The sequence below is a fragment of the Zychaea mexicana genome, assembly GCF_025766255.1.
Source record: "Zychaea mexicana strain RSA 1403 chromosome Unknown BDB00scaffold_61, whole genome shotgun sequence".
Classification (NCBI taxonomy): domain Eukaryota; kingdom Fungi; phylum Mucoromycota; class Mucoromycetes; order Mucorales; family Lichtheimiaceae; genus Zychaea; species Zychaea mexicana.
This window is the reverse complement of record NW_026516724.1, coordinates 240,353-254,835: the sequence shown is the minus strand read 5'-3', so window position 1 is coordinate 254,835 and position 14,483 is coordinate 240,353. Positions and strand designations below refer to the sequence as shown.

The 14,483-nt window shown below is 45.6% G+C and overlaps 2 protein-coding genes across 2 annotated transcripts; both read right to left on the bottom strand.

The window, feature by feature from the left end:
• Positions 1–4,898: 4,898 nt before the first annotated feature.
• BDB00DRAFT_834402 (uncharacterized protein) lies at positions 4,899–5,823 on the bottom strand. Its single transcript, XM_053124327.1, has 3 exons — positions 5,692–5,823; positions 5,358–5,586; positions 4,899–5,226 (listed from the first exon to the last, which is right to left on the bottom strand). The coding sequence occupies exons 2-3, from the start codon at positions 5,416–5,418 to the stop codon at positions 4,985–4,987; spliced, it is 303 nt and encodes a 100-aa protein (XP_052977490.1). The 5' UTR covers positions 5,419–5,586; positions 5,692–5,823; the 3' UTR covers positions 4,899–4,984.
• Positions 5,824–7,620: 1,797 nt separating this feature from the next.
• Positions 7,621–7,827, bottom strand: BDB00DRAFT_744466 (uncharacterized protein; the record flags this gene model as incomplete). The annotated part of the gene is made up of 1 exon (XM_053118514.1): positions 7,621–7,827. A coding segment is annotated over one exon (207 nt), but the record flags the coding sequence as incomplete, so codon positions are not given.
• Between the last annotated feature and the right edge of the window lie 6,656 nt (positions 7,828–14,483).

The following is a 14,483-nucleotide window of genomic DNA, read 5'->3' as shown; positions in this document are numbered from 1 at the left end:
CTGTCTCGAGCACTATGATAGCATATAACTATCATGTAAAAAAAACAAAGTATACAGTGGGCGCTCTGGCAGTAACGGGCGGGTCCCTCTGTTTTAGTAGTGAGTGTTTCCCATAACGGAAAACAGTTTGTTTGTCAATGATATCAGGGATGACCATCACGTCATAAAATTCTGTGCATCGTGAGCCCTAGAGATAAAGAAAGGTGACGCTTCGTAGCTTTACCAGTGTCGTTCTATTCTTGAAGATACAGACCAAATACCAAAGAGGTGTACAGCTTTTGTGAGTAGACATAAACATCAAGATGCGATCCTTTCAACAAACCATATATGTAGTGCTGCGTGTGATGGTTAGAGTAATCATTGAAATACATAGGTTATAAATTGTTGCTACATATGTAATTTTGTTCGATTTTTGATTTTTGCAAGCTGCTCACATTATAATACCCTGCAAAAACCTTTAAAATACTCGTCTCAAAATGTGGGGTAATCCCATTTTGTGGTTCCTCGGGTGATTGTTCAAGTACGATGATTTATTACACATACCTAGAATGAAAGAGTGTGTGACTTGTGACACTGTGTGTGAATGTGCACAGAGTAGTCATCGGGGCAAGAGGGTCACAGGTACTGAACAAGAGAGTGCATCCCCAGGGTGAAACGTGTAGTAACGTACATATCAATCAAAGTCATTGTAATGCCACGGCGAGCTTGTTTTGCTTTCAGAACCAAATATATTACTCGGTGTAGTGACTGTAGTGACTGGGCAATATAAGCAATCAAATCTATTTTATTGAAATATGTTGGTTGCTTTTCATACCAAAAAGAAAGCTCGCAGCCGCAGTAATCTGGATAGCCAACCGCACACACAAAAAAGAGCGATAAGCAATAATAAGATATAAGCAAGAAGCACTGGGCTTTAACATTTCTAAGAGAAGAGATGTGGGCTATCTCAATGAGCTTGTAATGTGCTCGAACGCTTTGGTGCAGTGTAGGTCATCAAGAATTATAGCGCGAGATGGTGATGACTATATACCATATCAAAACCATCCCATTAAAAGTAGTACTACAGTAAAAGAACTCTTATCAGATAAATTGATAAAATATATATTAAAAGGGGTAATGATGATACATATTGAAACGAATCAAGTGTAGAGTGTTTGTATGCAACAAACGACGCAAGACATACGTAATGATAAGAATTGCAAGGCGCAAGCCGTTTTTTTGTTCCTGGGAAATATGGTTATCGCTTTGGGATTTGGAGAAGAGAAGCCACCATAAGTAAGTAGCATATAAGCTAAAGCAAAGTATCAAGATCAACCTGTTGCACCAAGAAAAGAGAGTTTCATAGCACCTGACCAAAGCAAAGTCCAAGTCATCTTTCTACGTTGTACGTTCCTCTTTCCCAAGTAGCAGCGATATACGATTACAGACACGGACCGATCCATGTCACGAAACAGCTTTTCCGCAAATGCAAATCAATGCATAATATGTGTTTCACCGCATTTGGAGCTTACTACAGCAACACAGCTTTGAAACGTTTGTGCAGATACAGCGCATCACATCGTACATATACTATAAACAATAAGGAAAACCTGCTTGCGTGTAATAGCACAGCGGCAACAACAAGAAGATTTGTTGTGTTTGTTGTTTATTGAATTGAAGCAACAACAACAACAACAACAACAACAGCGTCTCCCGCCTTTTATCATAAACAAAAAAAGACAACAGCAGGAACAAGTCTGCTATTAGGTTTAGTGCACACACACCAGCCCCCTGTTTTTCTCTTTTAGTTCTGACATTTTAAAAGTGCAACATGAGGGCGCCAAAACATGCATAGCTTGGGTCAATCATTTGGATTACACAACATTCTGCAGCAGCAGCCAAGTAGTCAAGCCAAGAGCTACTATCATAAGCGAGTGTTGATACTCCTATTCCCACAGACGCCATGTAGTAAGGCCTGCTGCAACAAAAAGTTGATTAAAAAATGCCTTTTTGCTACGCCCAGAGAGAAAACACACCGAACTGCTGATTTTTTTTTCCCTTCATTGTTCATTAGATCGCAGTCCTGTGTTACCTTTCGTGCATAGTCGTCCTCGGTTCATGTTCCTTATTACCTGGGCGCTTGCAGCAACAACAAAAAGAAGAATGGGGTGGGGGGGGGTTGCATATATCGATGAGTCGTATTTGCCGATACACAGAACAGTAAAGAACATACATCATTTAGGGGAGAGGGAGAGAAGAGGTAATCATATCGTCAACAACTAGAGGTAAAAATAGAGCCCAGCCACCGTCTCCGTTCATCATCGACAGCCCCTCTAAAGAAGTGTACGCAAAAAAAAAGGTGATACCTACAGCTTATGGTACTGTACCACCCATGACCCAAGATGATTCTATTGCAGTGCAACCCTCCCATCTATTTGAGAGAATTTGGTCTCTTTAATATATATATATATATATATTATTGTTATAGTATCTTAGAGCCATTTCTTGTGCCTGAGTGACACGAATCCAGAAGATCATCGGGCCTTGACTTTTTTGGCACTCGTCTACGTAATTGTTCTACAGCTGGTGCCGAAAACCGGCTAGGCAAGAATGGTATGCCCATCATCATTGTCACCATCGTTGTCATGAGCAAACAAGTTGCCCTGGGGCATCGTCGTGAAGAAGAAGAAGAAGAAGAAGAATGATGTGTGTACATTATTGCTAGGTTGTTGCACAATATACATAACTTGTACATAGTAGTAATGCATGTACTGCATCTAATAGCCCTTACAGCCTTTTGCATTTCTCTTTAGGGTTATATTCAACGCTTTGTTTACCCTGATTATCTGTGGGAACAGGCGTAGTACTACAGTATATCTTACTGATACTGGAAATGTACCTGACAATGGAAAGACGATGACACCAACTAATTGATGATATGATATCAGCACGGGTAGTAAGTATGATAGTACACATTACTGTAGTAGTGGTACACGGCTGATGATCTCACCGGACCCGTTATGTATTGTATGTGTACATGACGGAACTTTGTTTGGGGGGCCTTTTTAATAGCGTGACAACGGTCAGTGCGTGCGTTTTTGTTTTTTTCTCATATATTATTGAGGTGACATCAGGCAATAAAAAGTTGCTTGTATGGCCCGAAACTGCTACTTGTCTTTTACAACAAGCATGTGTATCATATCAACAAGCTATCTATTTCATTTTGGAGTGTTCGGACTGATCACGATGCACACTATGTATAATTCTCACAAAAGAGAGGCAAAAGGGAGAGGGGGGCATGATCTCTTTTCACACAAGGGTCGGCAAACATACTCAATATGGCACTGCTTCCGATGAACGGGGTATGATAGAACATGACGGGCTTATGTGCACCACATCAGTGTATGTAGGAGAGAGCGGACGATTCCTTTTTTTTTTTTCTTTCTCAGGCACCATGTAGAATACCACTCTGTGGAGATCGGGTAGAAGATGTCACCCGACAACTCTGTCTAAAGAAAGCTAGAAGGGAGCAAGTAAGAAACTTGCTATGTATTATTACTATGATACGCTTGTACAGTACTGTATGCATACTGGTACTGGTACATACAGACTGTGATTGCCTTGGCGGAAGAGAGAGAGACGGAAGCCGGCTCATTTAAACGTCATATATACATAATAGCCGCGTCTCTCTTGCTCTGTCTGCGTGTTGTTTACGTGTAAACATAACATTCCCCCGTCCATTCTGCAATATTGGCGGGGAAAATCACTGCCTGCCTGTTTAATGTATGCGCTGCTAAATCAAAATAAAGGAGTACACTGCTAAACAGCACCAGAGATGATGATGGAGCATTAAGCTACTGAGAGCAAAAGAGACAGAGAGACAGAGAGAGAGAGAGAGACGCCCCGTGCCTGTCTGCTTGCAAGACATCGTCACCCCTGTTACCCCACCCTTATCCCCACCCCCCCCAACCTTCCTCTTCTTCTTCTTCTTCTTCCTGCAACACATACTGTACTATACACTCACACACACACCCCCCCCCCTTCACCTCACCCCACCCTATGCTTTTTCTTTTCCCTGTCCCACGCCAGTTTTAGTTGGACCTGAATGCAAGCTTCCCTCGAGGCGCGGAATGGGTATAAAAGGGGGCCATGTTCTTACCTTTCCCTCCACACCCCAACCCCCGCCCCGGTAGCCAAGCAACCTTTCTCTCTTTTCACTTGCACGCACACACGCCAACATTTCCCCATATCGAATTGCCAATACAACAAACAATAACAACAACAACAACAGAACTTCTTTATGGCTCTCTCCACAATGTATCAACATCCGCAACATCCAGAGCTCCTCTTGGCCAAGAGCCCTGAGCTCACTTCCGCCCCATCGCCTACATCATCCTCTTCGTCGTCCTCATCCTCTTCTGCCCAACAAAAACGACGACGACGACAACAACAACAAGCAGTCGCCCAGCAACCCAAGAAATACTCTTATCGACCCTGTCCCATATGCCAAAAGCGTCTACTAGTCCGCATCCACGGAAGCCTCGTATACAAGTGGATCATTGAACATTTCGCCGTCAAGCATAATGAATGGCTCCATGTCGTTGTCAATCTCCATGAATCGTGGAGCTAAAGCACTTGCTCATCCTCACATACTACATACTACCATTACCGTTACCACTACTACTTCTACGCAAAATTTGATACCAACCCCTTTCCCTCTCAACACAATATAAGAAGAAGATCCTCCATTCTAGTATTCTTGCTTTTTTTTTTTGTATATATTATCATGCCCTTCATATCTATACCCTCTCTCTCTCTTAAAAGAAAAAAAAAGCACCACTATCATATAGCATAGCATTTCTCATTTTGCATTCTAAAACAACAAGAAACCTTACACAATCGAACTTTACAAAAAAAAAAAAAGTAACATAGTCTTACGATTACACACACACACACAATAAAAACTCATATCAGATAAGCCCTCTTCTGTCTTTAAAGACACGTTTTAAGCCAAGTCCAACTTTTGCACATAAAACAGTTTAGCTTTTTTTTTTTTTTTTGGCTCCTCGGATACCTGTTTCCGTTGGTTACCCGTTTTCGTTACATGAGGCCCGGGTTGAAAAAAAAGAGTCATCGCTTTCTTCTTGCGACAACCCGGGGAGTTCCGCGGGTGACGACAGCTACTTGATGAGTGCTTCTTGGTGATAGTAAGCGCAGCCATCATCAGCGCGAGAAGCAATAGCAGTGGTGGGTAGCAGCATACAGCTTATTTTAGTTTGACTGAGAGCAGCAACAAATGTTACTTGTAGTCATGATCATCTTGTGGTTGTCGTTGTTCTCTCCCTTCTGGGCTTTAACCATATACTGACAATCTATAGAAAAATCGATCGGCAGCAATGACCCTGAAGCTCCGTGGTCCATGGATTCCCATTCCACCATGGAAGTTTACATATACGCAACAGTATATTGTACACACCCTCCCTCTCACCCCTTGTTCTTTCTTTCAGGGCAATCCATCACCAGCATCAACATTATAGTTCTTCACATTCTGTACATGGAAGTTTCGATGAAAGAAAGTGACACGATGTAGAGGAACGAGGGGATGCAGTAAGCAACATCCTATTGTGTATTATAACTAGGATGAATTTGTTCATGGATGGAATTGGATACAACTTTGGCTTGTATATAATACGTACAGTGCTGACTATATAGGACGACAGCAGCATTTGACCATTGCAACTTGGTGTAACAGTTCACCTTTCGTTCTCACCATATCAACACACAAACACACAAACAAACAGCCGGACACAGGTAATAGAATGATATAATTTGGTATAGTAGCGTTCACAAGTAAGAGAGAGAGAGTGTGTGTGGGCCATTAGAAATACTAGATATACAACTGCCTCATACAGAAGAAAAAAGCCGGGTTGTTGGGGATATCCCCGTTAGTTCTGTTTTGGTTCCTTTTCTTCTTCTTTCCCGGTGACACAATCAGACTTTTCTTGGCGATGCGGCAATTGTGGATGAGAAGACAAGATGCGACCCCTATCACTGCTGCTACTGCTACCACCACCACCGCCGCCTTCACCATGATGCTGATGATGACGATGGTTTATCTGCAGCCGTTGTTGAAATTCGGCGTACGGCCTCGGTTGCACGGCATACATTTCACGTTGCGTGATCTGATTGTACAAGTCCCGATAATCAGTGGCCTGATAATGTTTTTCCAAGGTCGATGTCATTGTTGTTGCTTCTAGGTGGCTGTGTGTGCCACTACTATTACTATTGCTGCTGTCATCACTGCCGTCGTCATTACTGCTCTGTGCTTTCCCTTCTCCTACTGCTGTTGCCGCCACTGCTGCTTCGGATGACATGCCACGCTCTACCGTAACTGCTGTTGTTGCCAAGGTGGCAGGCGCTGTAGCCAGTGGCGTGATTCTAGTTGTTGGATCCGTGCTGCTAAATCGAGCCGTTGCAGCCGCTGTTTGATGCCGAGGTTGCGGGCTGCCACCACCAATGGTTTTTTCTGATGCTGTATAATTCACGTTTCCAATAGGTGGTGTATATGCTGGTGGCGGTTCTTGTTCTTCGCTGTGATCCACATGTGGCTGCTGGAGCCGCCGATCTTGTTGTTCCAGTGAAGCTGCGTAAGTCCATTTCTCATCAAGCTCTTTTTCTACGTGCTCATGATGCTGTTGCTGATGATGAGCAGGCGGTGGAGTAGCCACATCGTCATCCGTGAGTAGTTCTGCATCATCATCATCTACAAATCCATCACGTTGTCCTCCTTCTCCTCCGTCAAGCATAATGTCTTCCAATGCCGTAGGTCGCTCGTCTTTATCATCTGGACGCCATCCCTCTACTGCAAGCTTGCAATCCATCCAAATCATATTCGACTCTTGGTATTTTGCATATGGCCTACTGTGACACGACGATGGCGACTGCTTGCTGCTGCTGGGCTCAATATCGATCAAATCCACCAAATACTTGCCAAACCCTGCCATCAGACATGACTTTTCGGCATATTCATGCAATGCATTAAACCGTACATAGAACGCTTCACGCAGGGCTAACCGTTTATAATCGGCCAACTCAATTTCTTTCTGTTCCAGCTCGGTCGACAACTGTTCCAACTCTTGTTCGAATTGGGGGATCTTGCGTGATTTGCGGTTGGATTTGTAGAGATGCTGTAGCCTCGCTTCAACCGCTCGTTTCTTTTCTCGGACACTCGAAACGACCGTCTCATCCCGTTCACGGATGGTTTTCACGATACGTCGATATTTCTGATATTTCGCTGTTGTTTGTCTTCCGAGTTATTATCAGGCATGCTTTCGATATCTCACTCCTGGCATATATAACGCTTTGATGCATGCACATACACACAGAAACATAAAAGAAAAAATAAAATGAACTCACCAATATATTCACGTTCCGTTTCAGCATGCATTTCAATCAGCTGGGTCAGTTTACCACCAATATCCTAACGTAAATTTACCATGACTCGTCAATAGCCTTTCTTCCCGTAAACAAAGAAAAGGCTGTTCTTTTCTCTGCGATGGCCACACCTCCTCTAGCGACTTGGACGTTTTGGACTCGAAATAATGTCCTATTACGGTTTACCTGCAAGTCATCATCGTCATGTTCATCAATCCAATCCGCAAACGATTTGGATGTTTCCGCGCGATGATAAGCCGACACGCGCATGGCTTTCAGATCGTTCCGTTCCTCGAAAATCCACATGGAAAGAGCCTTTGTATCTGGCTTCTGCAAAGGGTTTTTACGTGCTAATTGAGAACGCACATCGGTTTTAAATTTACCCAATGAATAATGGAGATCTTTGAACGTCATTGTTGTATGTGATGTACTAGGCAAGAAAGCTTGGTTGGTCTCTCCTCTCTTTCTGCGTGTTTCACCCGCTCTCTCTCTCTCTCTCTCTCTCATAGTATGTACGCACACATTATGTACGAATGGTTGCACAGATCATCAGCGCCCGCGGAGGAACAGGCATTTTGCGATGTTTGTTGCTGCATTAATTCGGCCGCATGGTTCCCAAAAAAAAAAGTTGATAAATCTACTGTACACATCACAAGCATTTCATCATCTGCTGTTACAGCACTATGTAGCAAAGTGCCAGAATCTTACGGTCTAAACTTCTCGTGATAAGAGAACGGGCTGGGTTAACACTTGTTCTTTCTTTCCAGAATGTGTGCTCGGACCTAATGTTCATTAAGGTATAGCTTCTCAATAACATCTTTTGTTGTTTATACACAGTATGTCCTGATACTGTAGCTTTCATTCATATAATATTTCCTTCCTTGATTCTAAAAGGCTCCATGAAATAATCATGTCGTCACCAAGGCTTTTTATTTTTCTCACAGTCTAATTTGAGTCGAAGATGACATTTTGTTTGTTTGCGATATTTATTACTGGGCACCTACTTCGCACCAGCTAGTTAACGGCGTTCCAGTTTGGGGCGACTGCCGTGCACTGCTAGACCCCGTAATAGTGGTATGATGATGGTTATTCTAAGCGTGATAGCTGCTTGTATCCACATTCTCTACTTGGCACGGCCAAGATGATACGGAATCTTGGCGATGACGTGCAATCACCAAGGTATCGTTGGTGTCTGCGCAACAAACGACAACAATGCAAACGTTTTTTTTTTTTATGGAGGTTGGTCGGCCTCGAAATAAGTAGTTTTATTTGCAGTCCCACGTGTCAATGACAGTGGCGGGCTGTGTGCGAAACAGAGAGAACAGATTGACTAAAGAGATACTTGAGTATGACTATGGCTAAGAGCGATATAATGTGTGGTAAAATGTGAAGGTAGAGATAGGGGGTGTTGTAGCTATGATATGTTTTTTGTGTTTGTTTTTTTTTTTTTTTTTTTTTTTTTTTTTTTTTTTGTTTTTAGGGTGGGGGTATAGTATAGAAGAAAAGATTAAAAGGTTTCTTAAAGAGATAGAGGTCGAAAGCGGATTAACAGAGAAGAGACCCGAGAGGCGACCATGGATAGTACAAATGGCTCATCATGAAAGATAAAACGCCAATAGGCTGCCCAGATTGCTTGTAAAATGCAGGCAATAGGAGTTGATATGGTGATAGGACGTGTAGGTGGTTCGTCTGGTAACGTGAGTTGACAGAGTAGTGGAAGGATCGAGGCTGGGTTAGGATCCGAGTACCGAAGGCGACCCCAAACTAGTTGCCACACTTGATATTTGTGGGGGCATTCGAATAGGAAATGGGGCGTGGTATCAATGTTGGATCGGCACAGGCGACAGTCCGGGGATGGAGCATGCGAGATATTGAAGCTATGAAGGCGTGAAGATGTTGGTAATGTCCCATGGATAGTGCGGAACCAGACGTTGCGGGCAGTGTGTTCCATGGGCCATGACCAAAATTTGGACCATTGTCGAGCGGTAATGCCAGTGACACTATGCGTTGGTGGTGAGCATGTACGGCGATATCGTTTTGTCTGCCATATGGGCAATGTGGTGTGCAATCGGAGAGAAAGCGGTGTTGCATCAATTGCGCCAAGACATCCAGAGTGGCTGTTGCCTGAAAATGCTGGCGGGAGACAGAGCCGTGCAAAGCCATTGATCATAAAGATTCTTCCTTGAGCGAGATCGTTGAAAAAGCGATTAGTGAGGATCCTCCGGATAATACCATCTGCGGCTGATCGACGGCGGAGATAGCCAAGTGAAGCATCAAAGACAAAGAGGTCAGATACTTTCATTGTTTTGAAACCCGGGCGATGGAGGCGGGTGTTAGCCGCTGTTGGTGCCCAAATGGCGTTAAGCGGTATCTGGAGAACTGATGCGGCTGAGAGGTTAGATGATAACCAGTCGATTGGAAGTTGGTCAATAGCTCGATACAGCAGATAGCCGACAGTGCCCGAATCCCTTGCATCTGGACCACGTAAACCGGGAAAAACCAGAGTAAAGCGGGGGTCGATTGAGGCACCAGACGAGACCACAAGGTGGTGCCAGAGGCAGGTGGTGAGATATGTTGCTGTAGTTGAGTCTTGGTCAAAGAGCGGTTCCAACCATCGCAGTTGTAAAGCTGACTGTTGGAGCAGAGGATTCAAAATGCCCACCCCGCCATGGCTGCGCGGCTGGCAAAGGTTCTCGAAGCTGATACGAGGGAACATGCGCGTCATGAGGAATTGGCCACATATTGAGCGTAATTTCCTGAAGAAGGATGAAGGCGCAGCACCGACGAGTCGTAGTACGTGCCATAGCTTCGATAATATCAATGAGTTTAGTACTGTAGCGCGGCCGCGAATAGATAGTTGGCGTTGCGAGTGTAGCTGGCAGGCCGACCGTATCTTGACCAATATCTGCTCTAGAAACGTGTGTAGTTGATGTTGGGATGATGCTAGTGGGTAGCCGAGGTAAATTACCGGGTTGTCATCAGCACGAGTGTGGCATGGAGGATAGCCCGCCCTATCGAGGATAGGAGCCCAATCTGGAAGCGGCCTACCACAGAGCGATATGGCTTGAGTTTTGTGAGCGTTCATCCGTGCGTTTGATGCGGCCTGATAATGGTGTAAATGGAGGCGCAGACGTTCCAAATCTTGAGGTGAAGCGAGGAATACGAACACATCATCTGCGTACGCGAGGACTTTGAGTGGTGCTGGTGGCAAAAGAGTGGTGATTGTTTGACTAGATGCTGGTTGAAAGCCATGAAAAGACGTATCATGTATAATGCGGCGGAGGAGTGGTTCGAGAGCAAGATTAAAAAGGATAGGCGACATAGGATCCCCCTGCCGGAGACCACGTCCTTGGATGAAAGGATCCGTCACATGCCCATTGATGTTGAGATGTATGCGGGTCGAGAAAAACAGAGTACAGATGGAGTTGATGACCCTCTCGGGAAAACCAAAACGAACCATGACTTGGCGAAGATACGTTGGGTTAACGCGGTCATAGGCCTTCTCGGCATCTAATTGTAAAGCGATATGATTGCTAGCTGGATCGTTGCGCGCTTGTTCCATTGCCAGTTTCACCAACATACCATTGTTGGCTATGAACCGGCCTGGCAAGAATCCAGTTTGAAATTCATTGATGAGTGGATCAGCCGCTTGAATAAGGCGCGAGTTCAATAGCCGAGTGAATATTTTAGCGTCCGTATTGATCAAAGATATAGGCCTCCAATTGCGTAAGGTCGTCAAATCGCCCTTTTTGGGAAGCAGGGTTACTGCAGTGTCATTCCAAGATGCGGGGAACACTGCATCCTGTAGGGCAGCATTGTACACGGAGCGAGCAAGCTCCTGGTAGTCCGGGTGCTGAAAAACCAAGTACCAGATTGCATATGGAAGGCCATCGAGGCCAGGGCTACTTTTACTTGGTGCCCGTCTGGCGCCACTGATAAGATCCTCAGCGGAAAATGCAGCAGTGAGCAACTCACAGGCAGATTCCGTGATAGTGCAGGCTGTGGGAAGCTCATCCAAAAGGTAGGCCATCGAGTCTTGATCCACTGGGTCGGCAGTATATAAATCCTGATAGAACGCCCGGGCCGCTGCTTGTAAAGAGGTTGGTGTTGTTGCCAAATTATTAGTGTGGGGTTGTTGCAGTGCTAGGATCAGGCGCTGTGTCTGACGAGTGGTGGCAGTACGTTTTAAGTAGCCAGCCGATACTTCCCCTTGTTCTCTCCACCGTACGTTAGCACGAAGTGCAGCTGTGTCAACCATCTCTTGCTGGATGATTTCGATTTGTCGCTCTACTCGAGGCAAGTGCATTTCCAGTATTGCAGGGGGCGGATTTGCACGGAGGAGGCGGTTGCGCTTAGTTTGTAGGGCCTTGAGTTGCTGGTCCCGCCAGTCAGCACGTTGGCGTCCAAACTGTTGCATGAAACGCTTCAATTCATCCTTCAGGCAGTCCCATTGTTCTTGGATTGTACCATTGGCCTGTAGGTTAGGGCGCAGTCGTGATAGCAGCCGTGCTAGGTCTTGTCGAAACTCTTTGATACGGGTGAAGTTGGGGTTACCGCGCCAGTACCCTTTACCGCGAGGGCTTTCACCAAGATCAATAAAGGCAGTCAACAAGCTGTGATCGGACCAGGCTCTACATAGTTTTTGCACGTCAGCACGTGTAATATGAGGGCGTAGGGAATACGTAGCATATATGTAGTCGAGTGTGGAATGATACAGATCCCCATGGCGGTAGGTGGGTAGTGGTGATGTCGCATCTGGATCCGTTATGCAGTCAAGAAAATTGTTTTGAATAACTGCGCGCCAAGCCGCAGGCACTCGGTTATGATGATCGGCTCGGTGACTGTTGTAGTTGAAATCGCCGGCAATGATAAGTCGGTCAAGATAGTTAGAGTCAGGGTTGTTGAAAATAGGTGATGCGAGTAGTTGGTCGTAGAAGGTGTGTCGCTCACGGATTGATGATGTGGCTGGTGCATAAATGACGAGAAAATAGAATGGTGTAAAAGTGCTGGAAACGGATTGGACATGAGCAAAAATGATCCGCTCCGTATTATCCGCCAGGTCGATATGGATCTTGGTGATGGTGATGTCAGGTGATAATGAAAGGAGGCCGCAGCGACTAGTCCAAAGGCTAACTGCTGGTCTGAATTGAAAGTCGAATGAATTTACAATGTCTTCTGAAGAAGCATTGGTTTCTTGTAGTGATAGTAGTTGTGGTTGTTGTTGACGCAGGTACCGAATAAGTGAGGACCGTGCGTCAGGGTTATGAGTTTTGCGTAGGCTATTACAATTTAAAGAGCACAATTTGAGGATCTGATGGGATGTCATGATGATAATTAATTTTGATACGTATTTTTGCGGGTCATCTTCTTTTTGTTGGATGATGACCCGGTCTTACTGCGTATAGCTTTTTCGGTCGGCTTGACTAATCTGCCACTTCTTGTATAAGTCTCAAGGGCTTGTTTGTTCGCAGGCACTGTCTCGATTTCGGGAAGCGTAGACGCAATATCATAGCTGCCAATTTTTGTTCCTCTTCGGGTAAGCCCGCGAGATGTTCTCTGTCGTTATCCGTGAGGGGATAGCTGGTGTGCCACACTGGAGTGATTTGTGTTTCTTGTGCGAGCTGGAGCATGTGCTGGAAACTGTTAGGCGTAGTTTGCTTTTCGGTGAAGACTGAGTGAAGCGCCGCGGCAACCGTCTCGGCAGTGGCAGCAGGTCGTTCGGTGGACACGTCATTCGCCTCTAATTCATCCACAATTGCCATGTCCTCATCGTCTGTGTCGGTGCTGGCGACGGGGGCTGTCGATTCGTTGTCGTCAGAGGCGGTCGAATCGTTGTCATCGGAGGCGGTCGATCCGTAGTCGTCATGGTCGGTTCGATGTTGTTGCTCGTTTGGTTGTTGCTCGTTTGTTGGTGAGGTTTCACGAGCTGGTGTCTCTTCCACATGTTGTGAGACATTGGAACTATGCTCAGTTACCCCTGCTGAGGCTGGAGAGGACAGACCCGCATTGCCAGAGTTACGAATACGGCGTCGCTTGGTGCCTGCATTACTTTTGTTTCCTTGGACATGGTCGCTGGCGTTTGGGCAATTCACAGAGATGTGTCCGACTTTACCACATGTCCAGCAGGTGCGATAGTTGCGCGGGTTGGAAGGGCAAATACGAACGTGGTGGTCGGGTTTGTGACACCGGGCACAGTGTAACGGCATGGCAGCCCAAGTTGCGTAGAAATAGTCGTCGGTGGTAAGCCAAGAAATTACGTGTGACATTGCGCTAAATGGTTGTGCGCCTTCGATTGTTTGCCGATCAAGAACTGCAAATCCATTGCCCATGAAAAGGCCTGAGGAGGCATCGCGGTAAATACCACAGTCTAACACTCGACCGTAAATGCTCATGCTATTAGTGATGCCTTCAAGTAGTTTGCTAGGGTTCATGAAGGGCAACTTGGACAGACGCACCTTGGTGACTTTGGCCTCGGAGGATAGGGCCAAACAAGGTTTGATAATGACCCCATTCTTGAAGGTAATTCCAGTGGAAATCGTATTATGGATGTCCTCCTCGTTCTCAAAGTATAGCTCTGCCAAAACACGAGGACCCTCTCGAACAGGTTGACCACCGCAGTTGGATGGGAACGTACGGGCGAGAAGTGTCATCAGTTTGCCTAGTGGTTCAGTGCGGCTACTCAGATCGAAGAAGACACTCTTTGCTGAAGCAGGGGAGCCGCCTACTCGATATACGTTGGAGTAGATTACACGCGTTGTCTTTTGGGCGTCAGTTCCATCAGGGGTAACGATCGTGTCGTGTTCTTGTCGCATCAAGGATTGACGATGCTTTTGAGCGACTCGCGCATAGGTGAGACGAGGCACTGGGAGCGGTTGATGTTGTGAGGAGGTGGGCGGTTGAGTGCCAGAGCCATTGTCTGGCTGGTCGTGATCAATAGCGGAAAGAGCCATGTCCGACAACAACAACAACAACAACAACAACAACAACAATGCAAACGGCTCAACACCAAACCAATTTGACTACTGTATTTTAAACCCCTGTTTGGCGGTGAAATACTTGACAAATGGCAG

Excerpts from the sequence above, each read along its gene's own strand:
- BDB00DRAFT_834402 (XM_053124327.1), bottom strand. The coding sequence starts at position 5,418 with ATGGTGGAATGGGAATCCATGGACCACGGAGCTTCAGGGTCATTGCTG. Across the intron at positions 5,227-5,357 it reads ATTGCTGCCGATCGATTTTT|CACTGCTATTGCTTCTCGCG; the intron begins CTATAGATTGTC and ends GCTGCTACCCAC.